Here is a 26,018-nt window from a genome sequence, read left to right on the forward strand (position 1 = left end):
TCTCAACGTTATCAAGCTAATTATGTGTAACGGACGTCGATGTTTATGGTTTACAACAGAAATTGCGTTTACTGTTTCGGCTACAAATCTCGCCTATGAAATCTAATACATATATCCGGCTTGAAATTTACACACCGTTTTGTTCATTAACACAGGTTCGCAATAAGATAGGTAGCAGCTGGCAGCCTTGTTGAAGTAATTTAAGAAACATCAATCGTGCTGACAGGTAAAACTCTGGTAATTATTAAAGTATTCTTTCATCTATCTTGTTGACAGATATGTTTTTATTGATACTATTCGTTTACTAGATTATTAAGAAGTTTTGATATAGATATCGATATGCCAATTACAAATCCGTCTTCATTAATTTCATTCAGTGCATAAAAAGTAGGACGTTAAACCACATAAATACAAGAATATATGAGGTAGTAAGTATATCCGAATGTAAGGAGCGATGTAAATTGTAAATGTAAATGATCGGCATCTTCGAAGAAATGACCACAACCACAATCACACTGAAATAAATGCCCATTTAGGTGACAGGTTTTTTTTATTTTCTGCATGTTAGCCTAATGTGTGTGTGCGTTTTCTTTTTGTTTTTTTTGGGGTTTTTTTTATTTGTTTTTTGGTTTGTTTCTCTTTTCCTTGTGGGGGGGGGGGGGCTTTCATTAATATCATAGGTAATGAACCATACTTGAGTAAGGCTGACCCAATACTTAGACAGTTTTACACATTTTCATTGTTGCTATCGCTATGTAATATTATATATCGCAATCAGTTGGGTGAGTTAGTTCAATACAGGGGCGAGTCAACCTTGGCATCCGTTCCTTCTTTTAATCTATCCATGTTGTTTTTGTGTTTCAAAATAGCGGACAACTGCGATAATTATTTTCCTCAAAACATACAAAATTATAAGCATCTGTACACGACAAGTACTAGCAGCTACGGTGACTCAGAGAGTAAGACACTCGCTAAACAGGGTGCCTCGGGGTCTCTCCCGGTGTTGGCCAAGACGTTCCTCGGAATTTCCCGGCCTGGTTTCCCCTTGTTAGTGTTACAGGACGGAGGGCCTGGCTAAATGTCCCTTATAGCACACTGTATGGCGTATGCCCATCTCTCCATGTCAATTTAATGGCAATTGCATTATCAATCAATGCGTTATTTATTATTGGTGATCTTTTAGGAAACATGCTTAGTTGTTTAAATCGATGGGTTCTACTAATCGCCGACAAGAACCACTAATATTTACCAAAATATTGCAAAAAACGCCAAAAAATGAAATGAAATAAAATAAAATAGGTTTCAACATCCAAATTTTCTGACTTGGTTAATGAAGACGAACATACGTCATGCAGTGTGTTATGGGGAACTTTTTTCCCGGACAGCGACAAGGGGAAGAGGACCAACATTGAAACATATATCGTAGCTGTGCACGTCGTACACATGACATTATCAGTGAAATTGTCAATTATTTGGTTATTTATTATTGGTGTGCATTTGAGAAACATGCTTTGTCATGTCAATCGGCAAATCACAACATCATCATGTTCTTTTAGGCGCAATCAATGTGCAGTCATTACTCAATCGGATATGCAATCCATTCGCACTACTTCTAATCTTTGTTCAAAGCGCACGAAAAACAAATTATTGTCCGTCACCCACGTTTATAATCAATGAGGCTTTTAACTATAATCAATAAATGTCTCCGTATTGGAGATAAGGTGTACGAGACAATAAGAGTCGCAGATCCGTAATACCCCCATTTCTTTTTAAAGTTATCACTGTATTTTACAGTTTTCTATTAGCTAGACAACGGAAATTGATGGTTAACACACTTCAATCCTTTGTTTGCCGATTAGCCTTATATTAAAAGCGGTTGTCGATTTAAAAGTACGAAAATCTCTATTGATGTGAAGTATAAATTCGACCGTTAAAATTTAAACACAAGCAGAGGTATACGCCGCTGTCTACTTGGCATACTCAAGTCACGGAGGTTTGCCCGAAAATTGTCTTTGTCACCCGAATTTTCAGAATGATTCGGCCATGGACTAAAATCAATTTTCCACAAAGCTGTGATGGTTGTTTATTTTTAATTAATTACACAATTACACAACAAAATAAATGTAAAATATGTTAAGCAAAAACATCTTAATGTTCCCCATTCTCTGATGTTTCTTCCCGAAAAACAGAAATACATTGCCCGAAAAATAGACGGTTCACTAACTACGGGAGGGGCGGAAGGGTTGAGGGAAGCTGTAGCCCCCTCCCCCATCCCCTCGGCTCTTACACTCTAATGTATTCATTAAGAAGTAGGTCGCGGAAACATCTTGATGTCAAACTTTGCAAATGTGTACATATTTAAAAAAAACACCCACACACACGTATGGAGTCTGTTGCGATGCATTCTCATGTTACGGAGTAACTTAGTAATTTCTATGGATTAAAATGATACGGAGACGTTTATATGAACTGTATCTACTTAGTTATTGGGTTAACATTAAACCATACTATATCTGTATTTGTTATCTATGAACTATAAACGTTACTAATTCTTCATAGTTTGTTTAACAAGTTCTAGCATCTGGTTATAATGATATCAATGACGTACAGAGCCTAAAGCTACGTTTACACGTGTACATTGCTATACAATAATCGTCCACGGAACAGTTCCAGGAAGTAATACAATTCCAGATATTTGTCCCGCTCACATTGCTATACAATAACCGTTCACGGAACAGTTCCAGGCCATGATAAAAATAAATCAAAGCCATTTGCGTCGTTTATATTACTATTATAATAACCATTCTGGGATCTGTTCCTGTTACATTAAATGTTGGAATTCTTTACAAAAGAGTAAATTTCAGGCTCCGGTATGTTACTGAGAATACGAAAACGATGAAGCAAATATGAGTATTCTTTAAACGACTTAATGCCCATTTTGAATGAGTTAGATAGCAGTCAAATCAAGTTATTCAAGCATATAACACTACCATACAAGATCAAAGCGAACGGCCATGTCGTTTATAAATACCCTGTTTTACATTATCACGGGAACAAAATGTCAATGTTAATACTGACGATTGCGCGAGAACATATCTCTTCAATAGTCCAGATTGGAATGATTTTCCGAAAACGTAACGCTTTACACTACTTAAAATTTAACCTTTCCGTCCACGGAACCATTCCTCTTTGTTATATCACCGATTGTTACTTGTTACTTTAGTTTTTCGGACGGGGTTCAGCGGAGGGGCAATGAAGGGTTTTTTTTTTTGGGGGGGGGGGGGGCGGGGGGAGAACAGTCTACAGTAGGTATTTTACAGCTATGGTCAGCAACTTTTTTTCGCGGGGGGAGGGGGGCAAAACATTTTTCAGGGGGACGTTGCCCCCCTCCCCCGGCTACGGGCCTGGTGTAAACGTAACTAAAATATAACACTATTATTCTACAAAAGTATTTTCCATCAACATATTTCCGTTACGGGTTTAATCGGGGCTTTGTTTTTTGTTAATAACCCTGTTTGTTACTTGATCTTGATTTCTTGAAGAAAAAAAAATACTAGTAGTGTATACGTAACTAAAATATAATATTATTACTCTACAAATGTGCAATCCATCAAAAAGTGGGTGGTATGTCTGATAAATCGTGTACCGCTGAGAATAAGACAACATCATAAATCCAGATTTCTTAAATAAACTGCCGTAAATCTAGACTGAATTTCTTCTGTTGTAATTTATTGATGGCTGTCTGCGTCGTAAACCTCTATTCATAATTCGTTTTAATTAACGCGTTTGGGAAATATTAAAGGTCCAGGTCAACTTTGTTAACAGCAGCAGCGTTTAATTTACGTCTGTTAGTTTGACGCCAATAAAAAAAACTGCTGATTATTTTGAATTTATACTGTTCAATCGTACTGGGAATGTAAATTACTTGATAGATTTATTTCTGTTAGTTTGACGCTAATAAAAAAAAAACGGGCTATACTATATACCGGTAAACACCGAAAAACACCGGAAAACAACTGGAAAACACCCGGAAAACATTGGAAAACTACCGGAAAACACCATGTTATACTGAATACCGGAAAACACCGGAAAAAACACTAAATACCGGAAAACACACTAAATACTGGAAACCACCCTATATAGGTAACCCGGAGAAGGGCTATACTATCAACCGGAAACTAACCCTAACCCTAACCCAGGCACACAGAGGACCAGGCTCCCGGTTACCTATTTAGGGTGCCAGTCTCCGGGTTACCTATTTAGGGTATTTTCTGGTATTTAGTGTGTTTTCCGGTATTTAGTGTGTTTTCCGCTATTTAGTGTTTTTCCGGTGTTTTCCGGTATTCAGTATAAAATGGTGTTTTCCGGTGTTTTCCGGTATATAGTATTGCCTAAAAAAACCTGCTGATTATTTTGAATTTGTACTGTTCAATCGTACTGGGAATGTAAATTACTTCATAAATTATAGGGGTAAATAATTTATTTTATAATTTATAGAGGTCAATGGAAATGGGTATAGAAAATATTTCATAATTTATAGGGGTCAATGGAAATGGGTAAATACAATATTTCATAGTTTATAGATGTCATTTGAAATTGATAGGGAAATCACTTCATAATTTATACTGAGCATAGAAACTATTTCATAGGGGTCAATAAAACTGGGAATAGGATGTATTTCATAACTTATAGGGGTCAATAGAACTGGGAATATAATTTATAATTTATTTCATAATTTATAGATGTCAATGGAAATGGGTAAATAATTTATTTCATAAAGGGGTCAATTGAATTGGGTATCGAAATTATTTCATAACTTATAGAGGTCAATGGAATTGGATATAAAAGTAACTGTTGGTTATTTTGAATTAATAGAGGTCTTTGAACTGTGTATTGCGTTGTGTATAAGAATATTACATATTTTGGTAGATATGTCACTCCGTACAAGAACAGCGACACCGTCCTTTTCTATTTCTTCTGAGCGGCTAATCCGGTTCCATTCACTTGATCTGATATGTGCGTTTGTTATTTGTGGTGTCTGTATATTGTGTCCTGTCCGTAGGTTTGTCTTGTGTAATTGTTTGTATGAGGTGTGGCCCCCCTGCACTTACTATTAGGTCTTCATTTATTATATGTACGTATCACTATTATTGTCTTATCCATTTGATGACCATTAAATACTTGTTATTAAATAGAGCATAACGACTGATATATCAATTTGCAATTAACTGAAATATTCTGAATTTTTTTGATAATTATTTTCTCATGAAAATTTGTGTAGCTCATTTTAAATATAATGATAAAATGCGCAGTAGCTTTTGGGTACTATTCTTGTAACGATTTGATAAGCTGCCACTATATAATCTGCAGGGGCCGGTTGTTCAAAAATCAGTTATTTTAACGATCCGTTAAATTCTATCTTACTAACTTATCGTTTACTTACCCGTCCGTGAAATTTCAATTGCTGGAAAGTCAATTCCATTATCCATTAGCTAACGGACTGATTAAAGTTAATCCAAGAGAAGACTGTTTAGTCATTAGTGTGCAGACTGTTCACAAAAAAACTTCATTAAAGACAAAAAGATAATATAAATTTTACCATAAATCTGTAGGCAATATTATACGATTTGGACTACAGAAACTGTAGAGTATTTGGGGCCGTTATTTCCTACGGGCCCCCCAAAATTCCCAACACTCTAGAATGTTCTTTATAAATCTATGTAAAACTACACTGTTATTCCATCGACTAATACCATCAGTAAACCGATAGCTGAGCCCAACATCTTCGTTAAATATAACAAGTTAATGACTTGTTGAAGTTAGCGGGGCTTCCAGCAAAAGACTTTCTCTCCGGTACAGATAACGATCCGTTAAGGATGTCAGGGTGGAATAAAGTAAGCATAGGGTGGTGCATTTTGTTCTAGATAGAGTAAATTAGGATGGAGTAGGTTGTTCTAGTTAGAGTAAGCATAGGGCGGGGTAGATTGTTCTAGATAGAGTAAGCATAGGGTGGAGCAGGTTGTTCTAGATAGAGTAAGCATAGGGTGGAGCAGGTTGTTCTAGATAGAGTAACATAGGGTGGAATAGGTTGTTCTAGATAGAGTTAGCATACGGTGGAGCAGGTTGTTCTAAATAGTGTAAGCAATTGGTGGAGTATTTTGTTCTAGATAGAGTAACTAAGATGGAGTATGTTGTTCTAGATAGAGAAAGCATAGGGCGGGGTAGGTTGTTCTAGATAGAGTAAGCTTACGGTGGAGTAGGCTGTTCTAGATACAGTAAGCATACGCTACCTAGCACACGACACCCATCTCTATTCACATTTCAGTATAATATATATTTTTAAAAATTGAACAATGGTCTTTCCGTGCTGATATAATCATTGTTCCGAATTAGAAAAAAATCACTACGGACTCGAAACAATGTCCTGGCAAGGTCCAAGAACAATCTAGGGAATTTTCAGTCCGTGTCCATACATCATGGAAAGTGTTGGGAAGTGGTTCGGGTGGGATTACAAACAGAGACCTATCCGTGTACATAACTCGATGAAAAGTAGACAGAGACGCCGCGGCTGCCCTATAAAATTCTCGTCCCTAGCAATGCACACGCGACAATATTTGTCTCAAAAGCACAGAATTAAAGTACATTCCTTGTTTTTGTTTTGCCTTTCTGTTTTCATTTAATCAATCAATTGGTGCTTTGTCACTTTAACAATACATTATGGGAGATAAGATAAAGAGCTGGCAGTTCTCACTATAATAGTTAAAATCTAGAAAATGTAAAGGCAATTTGCTGAAAATTTTAGTCAAATTGATCCACTATGAATCGAGAATTAAGTGATTGAAATTTCGGCCTAGCCTCGATTATCATTACTAAAGTCTGTACGATAAAAAACATAGTCTCGATCATCCATTTCATGATTAAATTATGAATGGAAGTCTAGCAGCAAATGGGATCATAATCCAGTAAACATCGCAGGCTAGCGATGCCATCGAGATTTGATTATGGTCTGGTTAAGTTAATTAATGTCTAATTAATAATTTAGATAACATTTCAGACCTAAAGAAAGACCTGCAATTGGAAGATTTAGCTCTTGCATAATGTATGTTTAATGGAAGATCAAGATAGACTCACTCAATTCAGCTTGAAACTTGAACATGTTTCTGTTATTATTCCTACTGTGATTGTCATTACAGACATACCAGACGTCATAGAATAGCATGTCGACAAACAAATCATTTATTCTTTAAGTCAGAGCTAAACATATTACAATCGTAGATATAAAAAAAACAACTTTCGCTTTTGTGTTTTGTGCGTGCACCTAGTGGGGTGTAAAACAATTTGGCATTGAGTCAAGCAAACACAAGAGAAAAATCCTAATTATATTTTGTAAATATGTAATTTTGAACTTGTGCAACGTATTTAAATTAATGAATTATTTGAAGGCAAGTCCTAGTTCCATAACTTCGAAGTTAATAAGTTGGATGAAAAGAACAAAATAAAAAAAAAAGAAATAAACACTCACAACCCAAAATAACAAACTGCTAGTTGTTTATCAAGTAGAATAATAATTGGTTACGTTTGGGTGTCATGCAGTGTATATCCTCCGAAAAATTCATTTTAAAATATCAAAATTGTTTATCGTCTGGCCTTTTAGGCCTACGAGACACATGCCAGGCAAATCCTTTAAATTATTAAATAAGTTAAAACTTATAATAAATACCATATTATTAAACATATATTATGCAACAGCTAAATCTGCCTATTGTAGGTCTTTCTTTAGGCCTTATATGTTATCTAAATTATTAATTAGACATTAATTAACTTATCCAGACCATAATCAACTCTCGGTGTCATCGCGAGCCTGCGTTATTTACTGGATTAGGATCTAAATTGCTGCTCAACTTTCATTCATGATATAATCATGAAATGGATAATTGAGACTATGTTTTTATCGCTAAATTCTCGGTTCAGAGTAGATCAATTTGACTGAAATTTTCGTCAAATTCCCTTTACATTGAACTAACTGCCAGCTCTTTATATAATCTCCCATAATGTATCTTTAACATATACTGCCAATCATCCACTAAGATATTTTCTATGACATGTTCGTAACCGGGGTAGCTAATATTACAAGAGTCGAGTTGCTCATCAGGGAACATAACTAGACAATTTGTGTCAAAGTTGGGATTGCGAGATTTATGATGGCCGCGACATTCCATACATTTACTCTCAGATCCAAGTAACATTCACAAGTACAAAGAAGAGGGTCTCATTCTCTACAATGGACGTGTTTTGATAGTTACATTTTCTATCTGTTAGGTTCAGTGGTAAATAGCCCAGTTTTTAAAGGGACAATAACACTCTTGCTGGCTTGACAGCTCCAGAAAATAAAAAATAGCCTTATTCTAAGTACTAGATGTGTTAGTGTGCAACCTGTTGTGTAAATTATCCATTAAATCCTATTTTACTTGTCCAGAGGGTTCAAAAATATTTTTAAATCTAAGTCTCATTTGAAAAGCTTTACGTCAGGCTTTTCAAATCATTTAGTTGAATTTTTCCAATTTTTTAAATTAGGTGTGTTAAGATGAAATTTGTATCATCAATTAATTGGAATGTTGTAAAATAGTGCAATTTGTTGACCAGAACAAAGATTGGGACATATTATTCAGTTACAATAAGAGTGGTATTGAGACTTTAAAACCCTGCATCAATAGACACAATAACAGCGGTTATATTAATTGTATATTAGTTCTTGGGTTCCAGCCCAGTTAGTATGGGGACTATCATCATTATCAGGACAGCTTAAATACCCATAAACGAACCAGGTCCCTCGCTGACTCAGTAAGGCGGAGTTTGCCTAGAAAGTTCTTCCGGGTTTTTCAACAGGAGTTCTTCTTGTGAGAGGCGCAGGACGAAGAGCATGGCAAGGAACTGCGCCTGGTCGTTCGGATGGTACGAAAATGCGAGTCCTGTGCACACGTTGGTGTGCACGTAAAAGAACCCTTGCAAGTTAGAATTCGGTCACGAATACGCGGAGACTCTGCTGTCCGAGTACAATCTGCCCCAAAGATTGTTGACTAATGAAAGTATAAGAGGATTGGGGTCTTTAATGGACCTTTAACGTGCAGCAACCAAAACACATCCTCGAGTACCAGGGAACTAACACTACCTTGACAAATTCTCAATTGTGGATGTTTGAGTGGTGTCAAAGCAATTTCTTCATTCAATTACCTAGTTCTCAACCATATGATTAAACTTAAAACTTTGGTTTCCGAATCATTTTAGATCATACCAAATGTGAATTTTCGCCCCATTCTGCCAAATCTCTGCTCAATAGAACATGTCATTCCATTGTTAGCTTAAATTTTATCCCCCGTATTTTCTTTGCTTTCAAAGGGTACATCATGCAATTTATATCTAAAATCTAAGGTCAAGTACCGTTCATCCCATCAATATCTTTCAGGATTTCAATCTTGAAGATATATTTTTTTATATGCTCAGACTTAATTTTCGCTATTTGACATCAAGTGCAATTCTCGAATATATATGGCTCGTTTGTCGAAAGCCGCAGGAAGCCGAATGGGGCCGCATTAACCTTTAAACCTTAACAAAGTATGAAATAAAAATCAGGCGAGTCTGCAATACTGTTATTTATTGGCTATTACCATCGGAAATAAAAGTCATTCTTGTCTCTTAACACGATAATGCTCTATAATATGCCCCCAGCCTTCCATATACAATCAGTTAACATTATAAACGTATCCATTACTTATATTTATTCGAATCTTACATACCATCCCCGAGCACAGTAAGTAGACAAAGAAAATAGCTTAATAGCCCAAAATGATCGGGCGGTCTTCTCTCTTTAAGACGTGAATTATTTCTTCGGTAAGATGAAAATAATTAGTAGTGCTATAAAGAAGCAATATTGTCAGGCTTTTGTTAGCATAGTAAGTCGTGGGACAATTGCTTTTGTTAGCATAGTAAGTCGTGGGACAATTGACCACTGCTGAAGACAATTGCCCAACTGCTGTTCAAGACAATTGTCCAACTGCTGAAGACAATTGCCCCACTGAAGAATATTAACCCACTGCTTTGTTAAAACAGTGGGGCAATAACTATGTGTATCATGCGTTCCTAGTACTATTTGAGGGATACAGTACCAATTTTAGGTTTAGGTACAATATTCTTGAAAAAGTAGATTTTATCCTTAGTAGGCGTTGCTTAAAGGTTTCAATACAATGTATATCTCATTCGTGTTGACAGTTAACTCTGAAGTCCTAGTCTGAGTACGCGGGAGGTGTTACAGGCGACCCGACCCTTCTCCTTGTCACGTACAAGCGGTGAATCGAAACTACGCCACTTGACAGACCATTTAATTAAATGAGCACACGTTAATCATTCGTTTACCTAACACTTTCCCCGACACTTTAATTAAATCTACATTTATCAAACTGAAAACTCAAATTATAAAAATACTTGGCAACTAAACTAATAGGTGTTTACGATGACGTTGTCAAGAGGAGATAATCAACGGACATTATTTGAGAATAAACTACTAGATTTTCTTAATTTAGTATGATGAAAGACTCAGAAATTCTTCTATTTTACGAATAATTGCTATTTTAAGAGAAACTGTATGGCATATTACTGTATTCATTATCCCAGTCAGAGCAGAACAGTAGGACGTTAAACCTAATTTCATTTCATGTCAATCAACACCGATATATACCTACGCATCTTTACTTTTCTACATCAGAGCCACGGAAATTTATTTCTTGAGCTGTCTTTTGAGATGGTAATCCGTTTATGAGATTATCAGATTAACATGTTACATCATGTTATAATCTGTGGCGCAGTGGGTAAGGCACTGGCAAATTACTAACCGGAAGATCCGCGTTCGATCGCGTTTTGGGCCGAGGTTTTCCAGTCTGGTATCATTTTGGCAACGGAAGCTCTGGCCAGTATCTAGTCGTTCGAATGGTACAAAAAGGTGAATATTCATTTACACGTCAATGAATCCATGAATGTTGGTATCTGACGAAGAGTAGGCGCCGTTGTCCAGACAAGAGTTCCCCCAGGACACACTGTAGAACAGCTGAACGTCAGGTTACCCCGCTTTTTATTACATTTCATTTTCTACCAAAGGAGTTTCTACAGACACGTTAAGTTATAATATAGTTGCCTTGTAATGTTATTAATACTACTAGTGCGTCCCTAGAGGTGTATCATTATAGTTGATATCATCACGGTTATAGCCAGTTGAATACCTAGCTTATCTATATAACAACCTTATGACATGAGCACCGCTTGATTAAAAATATATGTATGCAGAGAGAAATAGAGAGAGAGAGAGAGAGAGAGAGAGAGAGAGAGAGTAACGTCCGCTCTCATATACAAGGTCATTTCGGGAGGGGGAGGGAGTTCATTTCGGGACTAGCATAATCTGGTTGCGCGAAAGGGTCTCCCCCCACTGAGAAAAGAACAATATGGTAGTCCCGAAATGTGGAGTATGCCTATCTTAGCACTAAATTAACACATTTATGTTAAACTCGTAGAGGTAAAAAAAACAAGGCTAGATTGAAACGTCTTGGTCGTTAAACGCTAAATTAAATTAATGGGTCGAAATTCATTCTATAACTATTAACGGAAAAGGTAGAGAATTGGGAATTGAATTCCAAAATATCTCTTTCGTATTATAAAGAAGACTATTTCCATATAATGTTTCGTTTTAGTTTCCGTTTCCGTTGGCGGAATTTAGGGTGTAAGGCTATCGGTAGTTCGAAATGGGGAGTGACATATGTCTGATGACAATACACTTCGGGGATATACAACTTCGGTTTCACAAAAACAAAATAAAACAGTAATGGAAGGAAACCGTTTCCGTTTCTATTGACAGAATTTAGGGTATAAGGCTATCGGTAGTTCGAAATGGGGAGTGACATAAAACCGTAGAACCCGGGGAAAACTCATGAGGTTGGACAGGCGACTCTACACATTAGCGTTCATTAAAAGAATCATTGACTGCTGGAATCCGATTCACTGGCCCAGTTGCTACATTTTAATTTGTTGCATACCAAAAACTTATGCTTGTAAAATAAACTACTCCTCCTTGTCACGTACAAGTTGCGAATTGAAACCATGCTACTTGCCTCAATGACAGACCTTGTTATCTAAAGCGCCACCCAACCCTCGTCAATAATATTTCAATCATTCGCTTGCGCGTAAGGGTCATAAGGGTGGGGTTTCTTTTTTTTGGGGGGGGGGGCGGAGGAAATCCACGGGGTTGGGCAGGCGACCATACTGCTCACGTACACGCGGTGAATCAAAACCACGCCACAGAGTGGAAATGTATGAAAGGTAAATATATGAAGTAAAATATAATTAGCTTACCTGTCTATAGCTATGGCCATAAAGGTAAGAACACTAACAGATATAGTGCACGGGGAAATAAACATGGAAAACTTGCAGTAGTCTTCTCCAAACCACCAATCTTGATATAAGATAAATATAAAATTAAACAGAGTGTTGAAGATGGACATCAACGCATCAGCAACCGCCAAGTTGACAAGGAAATAATTCGTAACTGTTCGCATTCGTTTATGGGCTAAAACAATCCAGATCACAATAATATTACCACCTGCGGCCACCCCAAACATTACCACAAACAAAGCAATAAATATTAACTGTTGCCACCATGGCAATATATAGTCCGGTTCCGACACCGTAGAATTTGTCGGATACGTGGTAGCATTTTGAACAATTTCCGCAAGCTTCGAGATATTATTTGCCTGGTGCGTTGAACTGAGAGAAATCAACCCGCTACTTTCCATGTTTGAGATCTTTGAAAGTTCATAAACCTGCGGTGATAAATCACTGAAATTTAGCAATGTTCCGTAATCCAGCTGCCTTCTGATATAGAAGTAATTGTCTGATAAGTACTTTCTTATATATATACGGTGCGGGTATTGGTTGATAGCCAACAGAAGTTATTAGCGCTTGTTAAGCTTCATTAATGTTGAATAAACTGAAGGTAGGAATCGTGGAGTTCCCAATCCTTTTGGCTCGCACTTTACTGCAGAGAGAGTTCTATTATGATAATCTGTGCGTCAACAGTTTGTAGTATCGACTCAAAACTCAGGATTCAGCAGATGTTCTCGAGATAGATCTCTGTCTGAAAAATAAAAATTAAAATTGCAATTTAAAAACACGTAACACTTGCACGTCGGACGTTAAAGGACTGTAGTTATTTATTGCCGAAACATCACATAATGCTTTAGTAGATAAATGTTGGTATAACAATAGGCTCAGTGAGTACAGCACTGGATCACTAACTAGGAGGTTCAGGTTGCGATTCTGGTGCTAGCTGAGAAAGTTCCTTGCTACTGGTGCACGGATGCGACGTAAAACCGGTCACGTTTACACATTAGCGATCATTAAACATACATTATGCAAGAGCTAAATCTGTCTATTGCAGGTCTTTCTTTAGGCCTGGAATGTTATCTAACTTATTAATTAGACATTAATTAACCTATCCAGATCATAGCCAACTCTAGATGGCAGCGCTAGCCTGCGATCTTTAGTGGATTATGAGCCGATTTACTGCATAACTTTCCTTCACGATTTAACGATTAAATGGATAATCGAGACTATGCTGTTTATCGTGCTGACTTTAGTAATAATGATCGAGGCTAGGCAGAAATTTCATTCGCTTAGTTCTCGGTTCATAGTGGATCAATTTGAATGAAATTTTCATTGCGAATCGAAATCATGGCACTTGCCTCAATGACAGACCTTGTGATCTAAAACGCCACCAAACCCCTGTCAATAATATTTCTTTTTGAGGGGGTGGGTGGGGGCGGAAGACTCGGAGGAAACCCACGAGGTTGGGCAGACAATTATGCTACTTCTCACGTACAAGCGGGGCGAAATAGCACCACTCAGTTACAGACGTTAAAAAATTCGCCCACCCAAACCCATCAATTTCGCAAGGACGTAGTTCCAAAATACTCATTCAATCTGTACTCAGAGACAAATGTACACTACCTGTGAAGTGAAAAATGTTCAGAATAATTTATTTTAACATATATCTTAACGCCCATCCAGACATATATATGCCATTAAAATAGATGTTATTCCGTAATGTGAGACAATAACAGGTGAAAGGGAGTAAAGCGTTTAATCACAATAATAATGGTAGGAATTCTCGAATTCAGATAAACTCCGAGGCTATTTACCCTCATTCCCACCTGTTCTTAACACAACCGGAAATGACATAATAGCTTTTGTATATTCAAGATATCTGGTCGTTGTATTTACATTCTCCATATGCTGATTTGTCTGCAGGCATTTTTTTTTCATTTATATAAAAGCTTTACAGATAGAAGGAATTAATACATAAAAGCAAAATGTATCTGCTTGTACATGTACTCGGAAAAATTAGTAATGGCGACCTGCATGTAATACGTGGCGGGAAATTCCGTTCCTGTTTTATAAATGAAATGGGGTTTAACGTCCTACTTTTCTGCACCGACTGGCTTAATGAAGATGGCCATTATTCCAGTCGGTGCAGAAAAGTAGGACGTTAAACCCCATAGAAACATTTTAGTTCATAAAGTTTAAAATCCCCGTGTAATAAAATTGCTTTTCAAAATCCAATATGTCTTGACGGACGTGTAACAGATTCTATTTTCAGTTGTCTGTTAAAGATGTTTGATAAAAAACAACGACATGGAGTTCTGGGTTGTATCTTCTTGTCATTACTAACTGAAATATACATCGAGCTACGGTGTAACAACAAACTATGGAGGACCAACTGGGACAGGCCCATTACATTAAATATATATGAATGACATTGCCTTAGGCCCGAATTTCATGTACGCGCTTCCGAGCGCCATTTTTTTTTGTATTCGCATGTGTACAAAGAAGTCGCTGAAAGGTTTGGGGAAAACCAGGATTTCTCTTTACACCTACTATGTTAACCTGCATACCTATATATATAAAAACACGTGAACTGCGCGTGTAAAGTCGCCGCCTTTTTATAATAACACCATGTCCAAAAAATCTGGCATTTGCAGCCTGATTTGCAGAAACAAGGGTGGTTGCTTGACTTAGTTTGTGCGGCAAAACGTAAACGTACGCATGTGCACACTTCGCGCGAGAAAAAACGCCAGCGAAAGAGCGGTCCCATTACATTAACATTGGACCGACTACAAACTATGAGGGGGCAACTGGGACAGGCCCTTTACATTAATTTAGTACATGGGTCTGTTGCGTTATACTGTTCGGGTGGATATAAAAATATATGCTTGTTTATCTCTTTAATAGTTTTCTCAGCTATCGAACGCGGTACTCATAATATATCTTTTTTATCAAATGTTATCTGGTCCCGAGTTCAAAAAGCATTCTCAGACTTAAGAATTTACTGAAAATTGTTCGCCTTATTTTAACTGAAATATAGCCCCTTATAACCCTTTCGTTGTTTTAATGTATCAAATACATCAATAAGAAACTATGTGCAAACTTTTGTGTTTCTGGATCGAAGATATTTCTCATAAACAGTGTTTGAAAGATGAGTAAATTCTTAAGTCTGAGAATGCTTTGTGAACTCTGGGCCTCATATTGAATCCATTGTGAATCTAATCAAGGAGAACGTGCATGACACTCAGACGAATCCACTGGTAAAAGCACATATTTTATTATTAGTATACACGAATCCATTGCCGTATAATAGCAGACTACTTGGTATGGATACAATTACTATACTTTATTACACTACAACATTTCAGCCAGATTTCACGTCGTTTCCAAGCCAAAAGCTAAAGCACAATTAATGCAACATATCACGAGTGGATTACATATAGATGTACAATTGCTGCATCTATTGCAGTAATGGGCGATATCTTAAATATAATAAACTTAAACTTTAACAAAAAAAATGTGAATACAATTTCCATCTATCTCATATAATAATATCGTTTAAAAAGATAAAACCACAGTCAACATATTCTTTAAAACCAATTACTGTCATAACAAGTCTACCCCATCGTCTCTCCCACATAAACTTCAATTAAAATGGGAATACACTCTCAGCGGATCTAATAAAACCGTTAATAAAATCCAACTACGCGCAATATACGTATTAAAATCAATTACTTTAATGACAAATCTACCCCGCCATTGCCCCCCACTCCCACATCTGTTTAATGTGCGGCCTTATCGGATAAGGGGGAAAGCTATGTATTACTTTTCAGTCAATTAAGGAAATAACTGATTAAATGGAATCATAGGTCCATGATGGAATTGATTAATATAATTAGTGAAATTAATACGATTAATACACATATACCACACATAATATATTATAATCTTTATATAATCACGGGTTATAATACGATAATTGATAATGATAACAGAAGCATGTAATATTCGTTGAAGGTTATAATGGCATCCACACAAAATTCCACTATGTCATGATAAGGCCAAAATAACAAAAATACGTGTAAATATCTGTGTGTGCGTTTACCCGACCGTCCCTATTATTGTTACTCAAAATCGCCAGCCCTGGACTTTTTTGGCGTGATATTCTCTATACAAATTCCAACATAGAAATTTCATATCATTTTCAAGAACCTTACTCAGTAATTAAGCTAAAATGTTAAGAAATAGATAACACAAACCCTGTGAAAAAAAATAAATAAAATAACTAAGTAACCGTAAACACAGATTGTTATTCCTTGGCCTAACATACTAATATTGTAATAATGAATACACAAAAAACAACATCTGCATCAAGAACAATAATGAACATATGTGTTTAGTATGCATATTATTTAACACATTTAGCAGTTGTTCTATATTTTTCAAATTTCTGTGTTTTTATGATAACGATAACTTGTGTAATTCTATGAATATCAAAATACGAATTTCGCCAAAGTCAAGAACAACAGTGGCAATCGATCGTGTCTGTTAATCTTGAGAACTAATATTTGTCGTAGGTTCATCCGGATCTTTCGGTTTACTCCCACAATAAAAGTTCCTTACGCGCAAGCGAATTATTGAAATAAATTTGAACCATATGTTAGTCCTGAAAAAACCTAGTGTGTGTCGCGTGGACGTTAAATCTGACTTCTTTCTCCCTCTGTCCAATGGCGGCCTTACTGTCAAAACATATTACAAACTAAAGGAATTATAAAGTATCCAATTTTTCAACATGTCAATTGTTGCTTGAGCGATACGTAGTATTAATCTACCATCAATCATTTTATAATGAACATGCTGATAGCTGCCATTTTAAAATGTCATAACCGATGGTTGAAAAGTGTGCTTTAAGAGTGTTCTATTTAATAAAGTGTTTTTTGATAACAATAACCCCAATAAGAAATATAAGAAGGCGGTGACAGCATCTTCTTTTACATTTTCAATAATCGTGTTTGTTGTGTTGCATCCGCTTCTATTTGTATGTGTGTGATGATACTATGTGTATTAAAATGTGATCAGCACGATACTTACAATACAATACAAATTATATGTTAATAATGAAAAACAGTAGATACACTATATACAAGATACATAAAACCCATACTTAGCTAAATAGACCTAAAGTATTATAGTTTGTAATAATAATAATAATAATAATTTAAATTCCTTTAGTTAAATTGAAATTTGATTGAACTGTTGTAAAGATCAGATTACTAATTACGTTGTTGGAGTCATGTAGCCCGTAGAGTAGAGGTTTGCTATTCTTATACTCATGAGATAATGTAGAAATGGTTTTTCGTCGAAAAATTTTGACGTTTTGATAGTGTAAAAGATAGTGTCCACTATCCTCGAAAGGGAGAAAACATTTGCAAGCTGGATTTCAAAGATGTGTCTAAAAACCGTGTAACCATTTAAGTCACTGCATGAAAGTCGTGGTTTGCTGCGGATAATTTCAATTTTTCTAGAACCAATGTTTTTGGGGTTTGGAGTCTTGTTCGGAGTGTTTTTGTTTAAAAGAGACTTTGTTGATCGTTTTGTGGACTGGTCTAACCGGTTCCATTCCTTTATTGACAGATGGTACAAATGAGTTGGAAAATAATTTCGTTCTACACCGATATTCAGTGAAGTCATTTATATTTCTAAAATTGTACGAATATTTTCTAGAAGGTGGAAAAAGTGTAGAAAGATAATTGGGTATAGTGTTATTGAAAATTTTATAGAAAAGAATAAGTTTATGTCTTCGTCGACGTTCTTTTAGAGGAATGAAACCGGTTTCCTTGTAAAGAGAATCGTGGCTCGTACCTTTCACTCCTCCGCAGATTGTGCGTAGTGCGTCCAGTTGCAGGTGCTCAAGTTGATTTATTAGTAGTTCCGAACATCAATCGGAAACAATATCCCCTTATAGTCGAAGTAAGGCAGCATGTAAACGTTATAGACAGTCAGTAAGGATTTATGTTTCAACCGATATTTCAGAGACTTCAAGCAGTTTACTTTTTTCTTTTTTCATATCCTCCTATGCGGATATCCAACTTCTGAAACGTAAAGTCTAAATGTTTGTGGAAAGAGACTTCATTTATTTTTACAGAATTAAAGATACACCCACATCAGCTGACTCGCCCGATGGGTCGACATGAGTTTTCGCATATCTATTCTTTGTAGGTAATGGGGGCATTAACAAGACAATTTCATATAGATCAGATTATAATTTTCATCGTTTAAGGGTTTACAAGGTTCTACAAAATGAAACAAGCGCCTTAATTCAGGAAGTAATTTACAGAAATTGTTGAAATTCAACCAGCTTTTCGTTTCACTAATTTGAATGATGCATATTAATTTCATACAAATTGGAAGATAACTTTTGTCGTTGGAGCGTTCACAAGGTTCAACAAAGTCAAGCAAGGGTCATAACTCCAGAAGAAATTAACATAAATTATTGAAATTAAAACGGGTTTTTTATCTCACTAATGTAAACAACATATATCACTTTCAAAACAGATGATGTGTTGTCTGTAGAGTGTTCACAAGAAATTGTGGACAACGGTCCGACGGGGGCGACGGCAATATACGACAACATTTCCATGTGTGTGTATATAAATAAGTGGTGGCTTAGTAATTTTTATGGGTGCTGATAGTCAAAGTTTCAGTTTTAATGGGATTAAACTTTTAACTCCTCACATGAACATAATATTATACATACATTAAACATAATATTATACATACATTAAACATAATATTATACATACATTAAACATACATTATGCAAGAGCCAAAATCTGCCTATTGCAGCTCTTTCTTTAGACCCGAAATGTTATCTAAATTATTAATTAGACATTAATTAACTTATCCAGACCATAATCAACGGTCGATGTCATCGCTAGACTGCGATATTTACTGGATCTGCTGCTCAACGCTTATTGATGATTAAATGGATAATCGAGACTATAGTGCCGATTTTAGTAATGATGATCGAAGCTAGGCCCAAAATTCAATCGCCAACATATCCTTTCAGCGTGGATCAATTTGACTGAAATTTTCTGCAAATTCCCTTTAAATTATCTAGTTTTTAACTATTATAGTGAGAACTGCCAGCTCTTTATCTTATCTCCCATAATGTATCTTTATCATTTTGTTTTTTTTAAATAAACAAAAGAGAGTTAAATGGCATTGCCTTCAATAGCGTATTTTCATTACTTCGCTGACAACAAGTGATTAAAATTTGAATCCAGATTTATAAGAGCCAAAGGTGAAGGATCACATGACGTGCTTTTGTTTCTGTCATTTTAGTATATCATATGAATATTTCATAAACAACCCTGCGTCGACTTTGATTGATTTAAGACATGCGTCACGTCCAACATCAAAGAGGAACCATGGATCGATGGATTAATAAATCATGCATTTCACAAAATTAAAACATTTATGACCTTTAACAAGGTTAATTAAATAACAGAAATTCTAAAGTGGTGTTGTGAATAAGACATTTTTCTTGAAAAAGCATGTTCAATTAAATATATGTTTTAGTCGATCTGAATATTAAAAAAAACACAACACAATTTTTATGGAAAACAATCATTGCTTTTTATACACATATATACACGCATAAAATGTCCACCGGAATTAGAAATAATATGTGCTTGATAACGATACAAGAAAACTTGCCGAAACGTCGTGCTATATGTGTTTAAACCTGTGATTGTTTCATACAAATTGTATTGTGTTTTTTTTTTAAATTTTCAGATCGACTGAAACATACTTAAATGAACATGCTTTTTCAAGAAAAATGTCTTACTCACAACACCATTTTATTTAAATAACCTCAATCGTTAAATGCCACTCTAGGATTAGATATAAGTATTCTTACGTGGAATTAATATACCTTTAAGCAGCTGACCGTCAATTTCATTTATCCGAAAATGTCTAATCCACACTAAAATGTACTTAAATTGATTATTTAAAGATACATTATGTAAGATTTAGATAACGAGCTAGCCATTCTTGCTATAATAGTTCGAAAATGGATCACGTAAAATGAATAATTTGTAAATGTCATTCAAATTACTCTATTGCGAGCGAAAATATTAGCCTTTGAAGGTTTGACACCCGACAAGCCGCGTGCAATAATTTCAACCACCGTACTGGTTGTTCGAAGCTATGTCTCGCTCCTCACATTTTTAGATTAAATCAAAATATGTCTGAACCGTTCTAATCTATTTAATATCGGAGAAATCCGATGCCATCGAGAGTTGATTATGGTCTGGATCTGTTAATTAATGTCTAATTAATAATTTAGATAACATTTCAGGCCTAAAGAAAGACCTGCAATAGGCAGATTTAGCTCTTGCTTAATGTATGTTTAAAATCTAGTTATAAAAACAAAATAAAAATATCAGCAATGAGTTGGTGGCGCTGGCATGATTTGACCATTTCCCGATCATTTCAAGGGGATGCCGAATGTCGATAAATTGAAATTGAACTTGTCAGTTCATCATATGTTTGTAAATATTGACTGGAATATAATAATGTTTGGTTTGATATTCTTATTATCGATCCAGCTTTCACAAAAATTAACCATACCTCAAATGACGATCAGAGACTTTAACCTACATCTCAATGTCAAATTGAAATAAATCCCTGCAATGACGACGTGAGACTTTAAGCTCCACGCAGCAGTATCAAATTGGAATAATTTCACCGACCCCCAGTCCGTCACCGATTCCATCATCTTACACTGAATAGAGCTATAAATCGCTCTAAAATTGGCTAATGCGTAAACATTTGAAACCTGTACGAATTATCTAGGAAACCGTATCCCACCTCATTGGAATGTATAAGTTATTTTACTGAAGTAAATATTACATTAAGATACGTCGCCCACAGATTAAATCCTGCGAAACAAAGCGATCCTGTGTTACAATATTATCAAACGTAAACAATCCAGTCGTTCTTACATCACTGCCATTCTTTACTGGATTTTATTTCACATTTAAGATAAAGTAGGAATGAGACGGAATGGGGTTTAACGTCCTACTTTTCTGCACCGACTTGGCTAATGAAGACGGGCCTACGTCATACAGGGCGCTATGAAGGTAATTTTGAATGGACATCGGCACTACGATTTCAACTGGCAGGGGTTCTTTTACGTGCATGCTAAAGCGTACACGGGACCTCGGTTTTTCGTCCCATCTAGACATTGTTTCGTGCCAGGCCCTCCATCATCCATCACTGACAAGGAAAATTTAAGATAGAGTTGGAATGATAACCCACGGTAAGTTATACATTTCGCACACAGACAACTGTCTGCTTCAAGAATAGATCTTTGCCCTAAATGTCCGACATATCCAAAAATTAGCATACTATTTTGTGATGTGGTACTACTCCGTTTCATGTCTGCCATACACTAAATAAACCCTTTTTATTAATATAAAATTGAAGCAGAATAAATATTTCTCAAAATTATCCAAGTATACTTAGATTTTTCGACTAAAATCATCGATTTAGGAATTAAAATGTCGATCAACTAGATTTGTGTCTGTTCTCAAGTGGCGCTAATTATTGTAGACAGACTGTGTACTTTTAGTATTTAAGTTATACTGACATTAACAAAGCCGATCGTCATTTGCATTTTAGCCAATTTTTTTCACGACATCATCCACGCTAATATAAACTCAAATTTATTTTCAACATATGATTAAGAAATGAAATGAAATGGGATTTAACGTCCTACTGTTCTGCTCCGAACTGGGCTAATGAAGACGGGATATAATTAAGAAACCAGAATGATCATATCAACAGTAAACGTTCAGTCACCATTACACAATTACTGCATGTATACAAGAATAGTTTTCATGAACATTAAAACCCTTTCAATTTGCTGACATTTGTATTGTCCTTAAGCTTCCCTAGCTTTATTAAAATTATTACATTGATTAAAATGTCTCGTTATTTGAAATGGAATGTTACTATGTCGACGCTTTTTATTCTGTACAAAGGTTAGTTTCTTTTGGAATGTCGCCCGAGGGCTCCTGAATCAAGACCAATTATCAACCAATATCCTGAAGTATTTCTGTTTGAGTGCTGATCAGCCCTAATAGGAGCACTGTGTAATCTTTGACTTCGTATCATTATAAATATAGTAAATTGGAACACGTTAAATTAATGACCATAACAATGTTGGTACATGAAGATGACAGAATAATATACGTTACAGACGATAAACTTAAAAATAATTAAATTTAGAACAGTGTGCAAATAACCAAATATTGCTAGGTGTTCTTGAAATAATTCGCACACTTAAAAGGTTTGTTGCAAGTATTAATAGATAATTAAAAGAAGTAATATATGATGGTGTGTGGCTTAGTCCCCAGTTCTTAATATACCAGCACACACTAAACGGTTTGTTGCAATTATTAATTGAATGGTGTCAGGTGTTCTAAAATTATTAGCACACTCGAAACGGTTTGTTACAATCATTAATATCTTAGTCCATGGATATATGTACAAATGGTGTTAGGCGTTCTTAAAATAATTAGCACACCCTTAACAGTTTGTTGTACAAGTATTAATATATGATGTTGTGTGGCTTAGTCCATGGATATATGTACAAATGGTGTTAGGCGTTCTTAAAATAATTAGCACACTCTTAACGGTTTGTTGAAAGTATTAATTTGTGATGTTGTTTGGCTTAGTCCAAAGAAATGTTGTTGGGTGTTCTTAATATTCTAGCACACAATAAACAGTTTGTAGCAATTATTGATTGAAAGAAGAAATATGTGATGTTGTGTGTGGCTTAGACCATAGATATATGTACAAATGGTGTTAGGTGTTCTTAATATAATGTAGTTTGTTGCATGTATTAAGAGACATGATGGTGTGTGGCTTAGTCCATAGATACAACCAAATGTTGTTGTGTTTCTAATATACCAACATACCGTAAACGAGTTGTTGTAATTATTAATAAGTACATAGAAATAAACAAATTTAATAATGATGTTAGTTGTTTGTAAAACAATTAGCACACGCTAAACGGTTTGTTGCAATTATTAATACCATTCATGCTAGAAGCGTAGTCCAAACGGGGTAATACCATTCATGTGAGAAGCATAGTCCCAACAGGTAATACCATTCATTCTATAGAGGCTTGTGAGAAGCTTAGTCCAAACCAATGCCCCCGTTAGCTATAAGTACAGCCGTGCCATGTACATAGTCGGACACGCTTACACTTGGCACCACACCCATTTTAGGATTTTGCATAACTAACAAAGTTTAACTCTTTGTATTTAGCTGCGGATCTGTACTTTATTACATTCTAAGATTTACCCAACATGTATTTATTACAAAGGACCCCCCCCCCCCTCATAAACCACGTTTCATGCATTCATACAAAGCAAAATTGAAATGAAATGAAATGGGATTTAACGTCCTACTGCTCTGCTACGACTGGGCTAGTGAAGACGGGCATACGCCACGCAGTGTGCTATGTGGGAATATTGCCCGGGAAGCGGCACAATGGCCTACTCTTATACTGAATTCCAATTGCCAAGGGATCTTTTACGTGCACGGGACCTCGGTTTTTTTGTCCTATCCGAACGACTATCACACAAAGCATATTATAAAATTAAACATCACGATTTGTAGGCCCGAAGTCTCAGCATGAGCTTATTAGATACTGTGTCTTTGGGTATCATTCCAGTTTAAACAAAGAGACAATAATGGATGGAAATTAATTACTAATTTAAAACTCTGTTTTGACAGATGTGTGATATATATATACAATATCTATAGTAACTGGTATATTACATTATCTCTTCATTATATGCGTTAAAGATGGGTTCCCGCGTACAAACTGGGTGATTTAATGGTATATATGGACTAAAAACATATCCAAACTAATTAATTTGTCATAATTATGCTTCAAATCCTTCTCAAACATTGTAATTGCGAAGGAATGCCCTGCTATTAAAATTCGATCAAACCAGGTCATGTTTACGTCACGTCTTGGAAGTCACAGGAGAATTCATTGCATACATAAGACGATGTTGTCTTTAATCGCTTACTATTTATTACAAATATCGAATCCTAATTAAATTCTCGGATTATCCACTATCCGCGTCTTTTTCCGTCATTTTTATCTCAGAAAGTGTTGTACGTCTAACTCTTCATAACGTTTATCAACTTGTACATCAAGCGCTCAATGTTCGCGTGTGACCTTTGACATCACGCGTGCAGAAATTCTTAATCGTCGGGCTGTTCATTAGGGGAACCCTTACATTTTTGTCCTGTATACGCTCTATGAGTGTTTTTCGGGGAATCCAGTATTTTTCTAGTAAGATTGGATATCTCTACTTTCCATATATACCAAAATTGCCATACTTGTATTGGAAATAACCACCTGATAAATACTTTTCTGGGAACCCATCTTTAAACAGAAGAGAGAGGGAGAGCGAGAGAGAGAGAGATAGGTTAAACGTCCACTTGACACAAACCAGGTCATTTGGGGACAATTTAATGGTTCAATTTTATTTCAGCAATTCGTTTGCGCATAGGGATCTTTAGCAGTGGGAGGAAACCGGAAGACCCTTGGAAAACCCACGAGGTTGGACAGGCAATTCTACTCCTTGTCACGTACAACCGGGGAATCGAAACCACGCCAGTTGACTCAATGACAGACCTTGTTATACAACGCACTAACCATTCGGCCATCCAGCCCCCTCTTCATTATAAATAAGCTATTAGTGTTTACGCCATGTAAAATCACTCCATTTTATCCGCTAAATAGAGGATAGTAGGTCTGATTCGATGGGTTAAAATCATAGTCATGTCTCATAATTGGATTAAATGGTATGAAACATGATATACCGTTCAGGGTTTCTCTGGAGCTTATTGCTAGAATACCAATGAATGGTTTAGTGAGGGGAGGACGAGGACTTGAAGACCAAGACTTAAGTGAACTCAAGAAACTTCTCAATGAACTTAGATCGATGTGTAGGAAGCGTTTACTTATTTTCAAGTTACTCATGAATTAGTTTCGCAGTGAATGTGAAACCTTTTAAAGAGATCGCCACCTCTTGAAGATCAGCAAGATAATTAACACCATCGCATGTCAGCATATACTCCACTTTCAAATTAATAACATCGTACCGTCACCGAGAACAATGGTCAACGAGGATTAACAATAATATCAATCAAGATTTGGCAATAAGTTTGAAAACACTCATTAAAGAGAATAGGGGCCAAGGTGGCTCGGTGATAGAGGCTCTGACTCATTAACCAGGAATTACGGGTTCGATCCCGTTATTGACGGAAAAACTTCCCCGGGTTTTTCAAGTGTGGCATGCGCCTGGCATGTCAGTGGTGCAGGGCCAAGGTTAGGGTCCTGACTAGGAACAGTGCCTAGAAGTCTGGATGGGACGACGTATCGGGGCCCCGCGTACACGTTGGCGTGGCGTTCACGTAACAGAACTCTTGATGATATAAGAAGCCCGTAGTGCCGCTATACGGACAAAATGTGCCTTATAGTACATCGCATGGCGTATGCAAGT

The 26,018-nt window shown here is 36.1% G+C and overlaps 1 protein-coding gene across 4 annotated transcripts in view; it reads right to left on the bottom strand.

Annotated features, from left to right (window-relative positions):
* The window catches only part of LOC126811658 (tachykinin-like peptides receptor 99D), a 54,460-nt gene that overhangs the window by 27,350 nt on the left and 1,092 nt on the right, over positions 1–26,018 (bottom strand). For all 4 annotated transcript variants that reach the window (XM_050537465.2, XM_050537468.2, XM_050537467.2 and 1 more), the window contains exon 2: positions 12,394–13,174. In XM_050537465.2, the coding sequence (XP_050393422.1) occupies positions 12,394–12,833 (440 nt within the window). In that variant the 5' untranslated portion in view covers positions 12,834–13,174. The remainder of the gene's footprint in view (positions 1–12,393; positions 13,175–26,018) is intronic.

This window comes from Patella vulgata, chromosome 2, assembly GCF_932274485.2.
Source record: "Patella vulgata chromosome 2, xgPatVulg1.2, whole genome shotgun sequence".
NCBI lineage: Eukaryota > Metazoa > Mollusca > Gastropoda > Patellidae > Patella > Patella vulgata.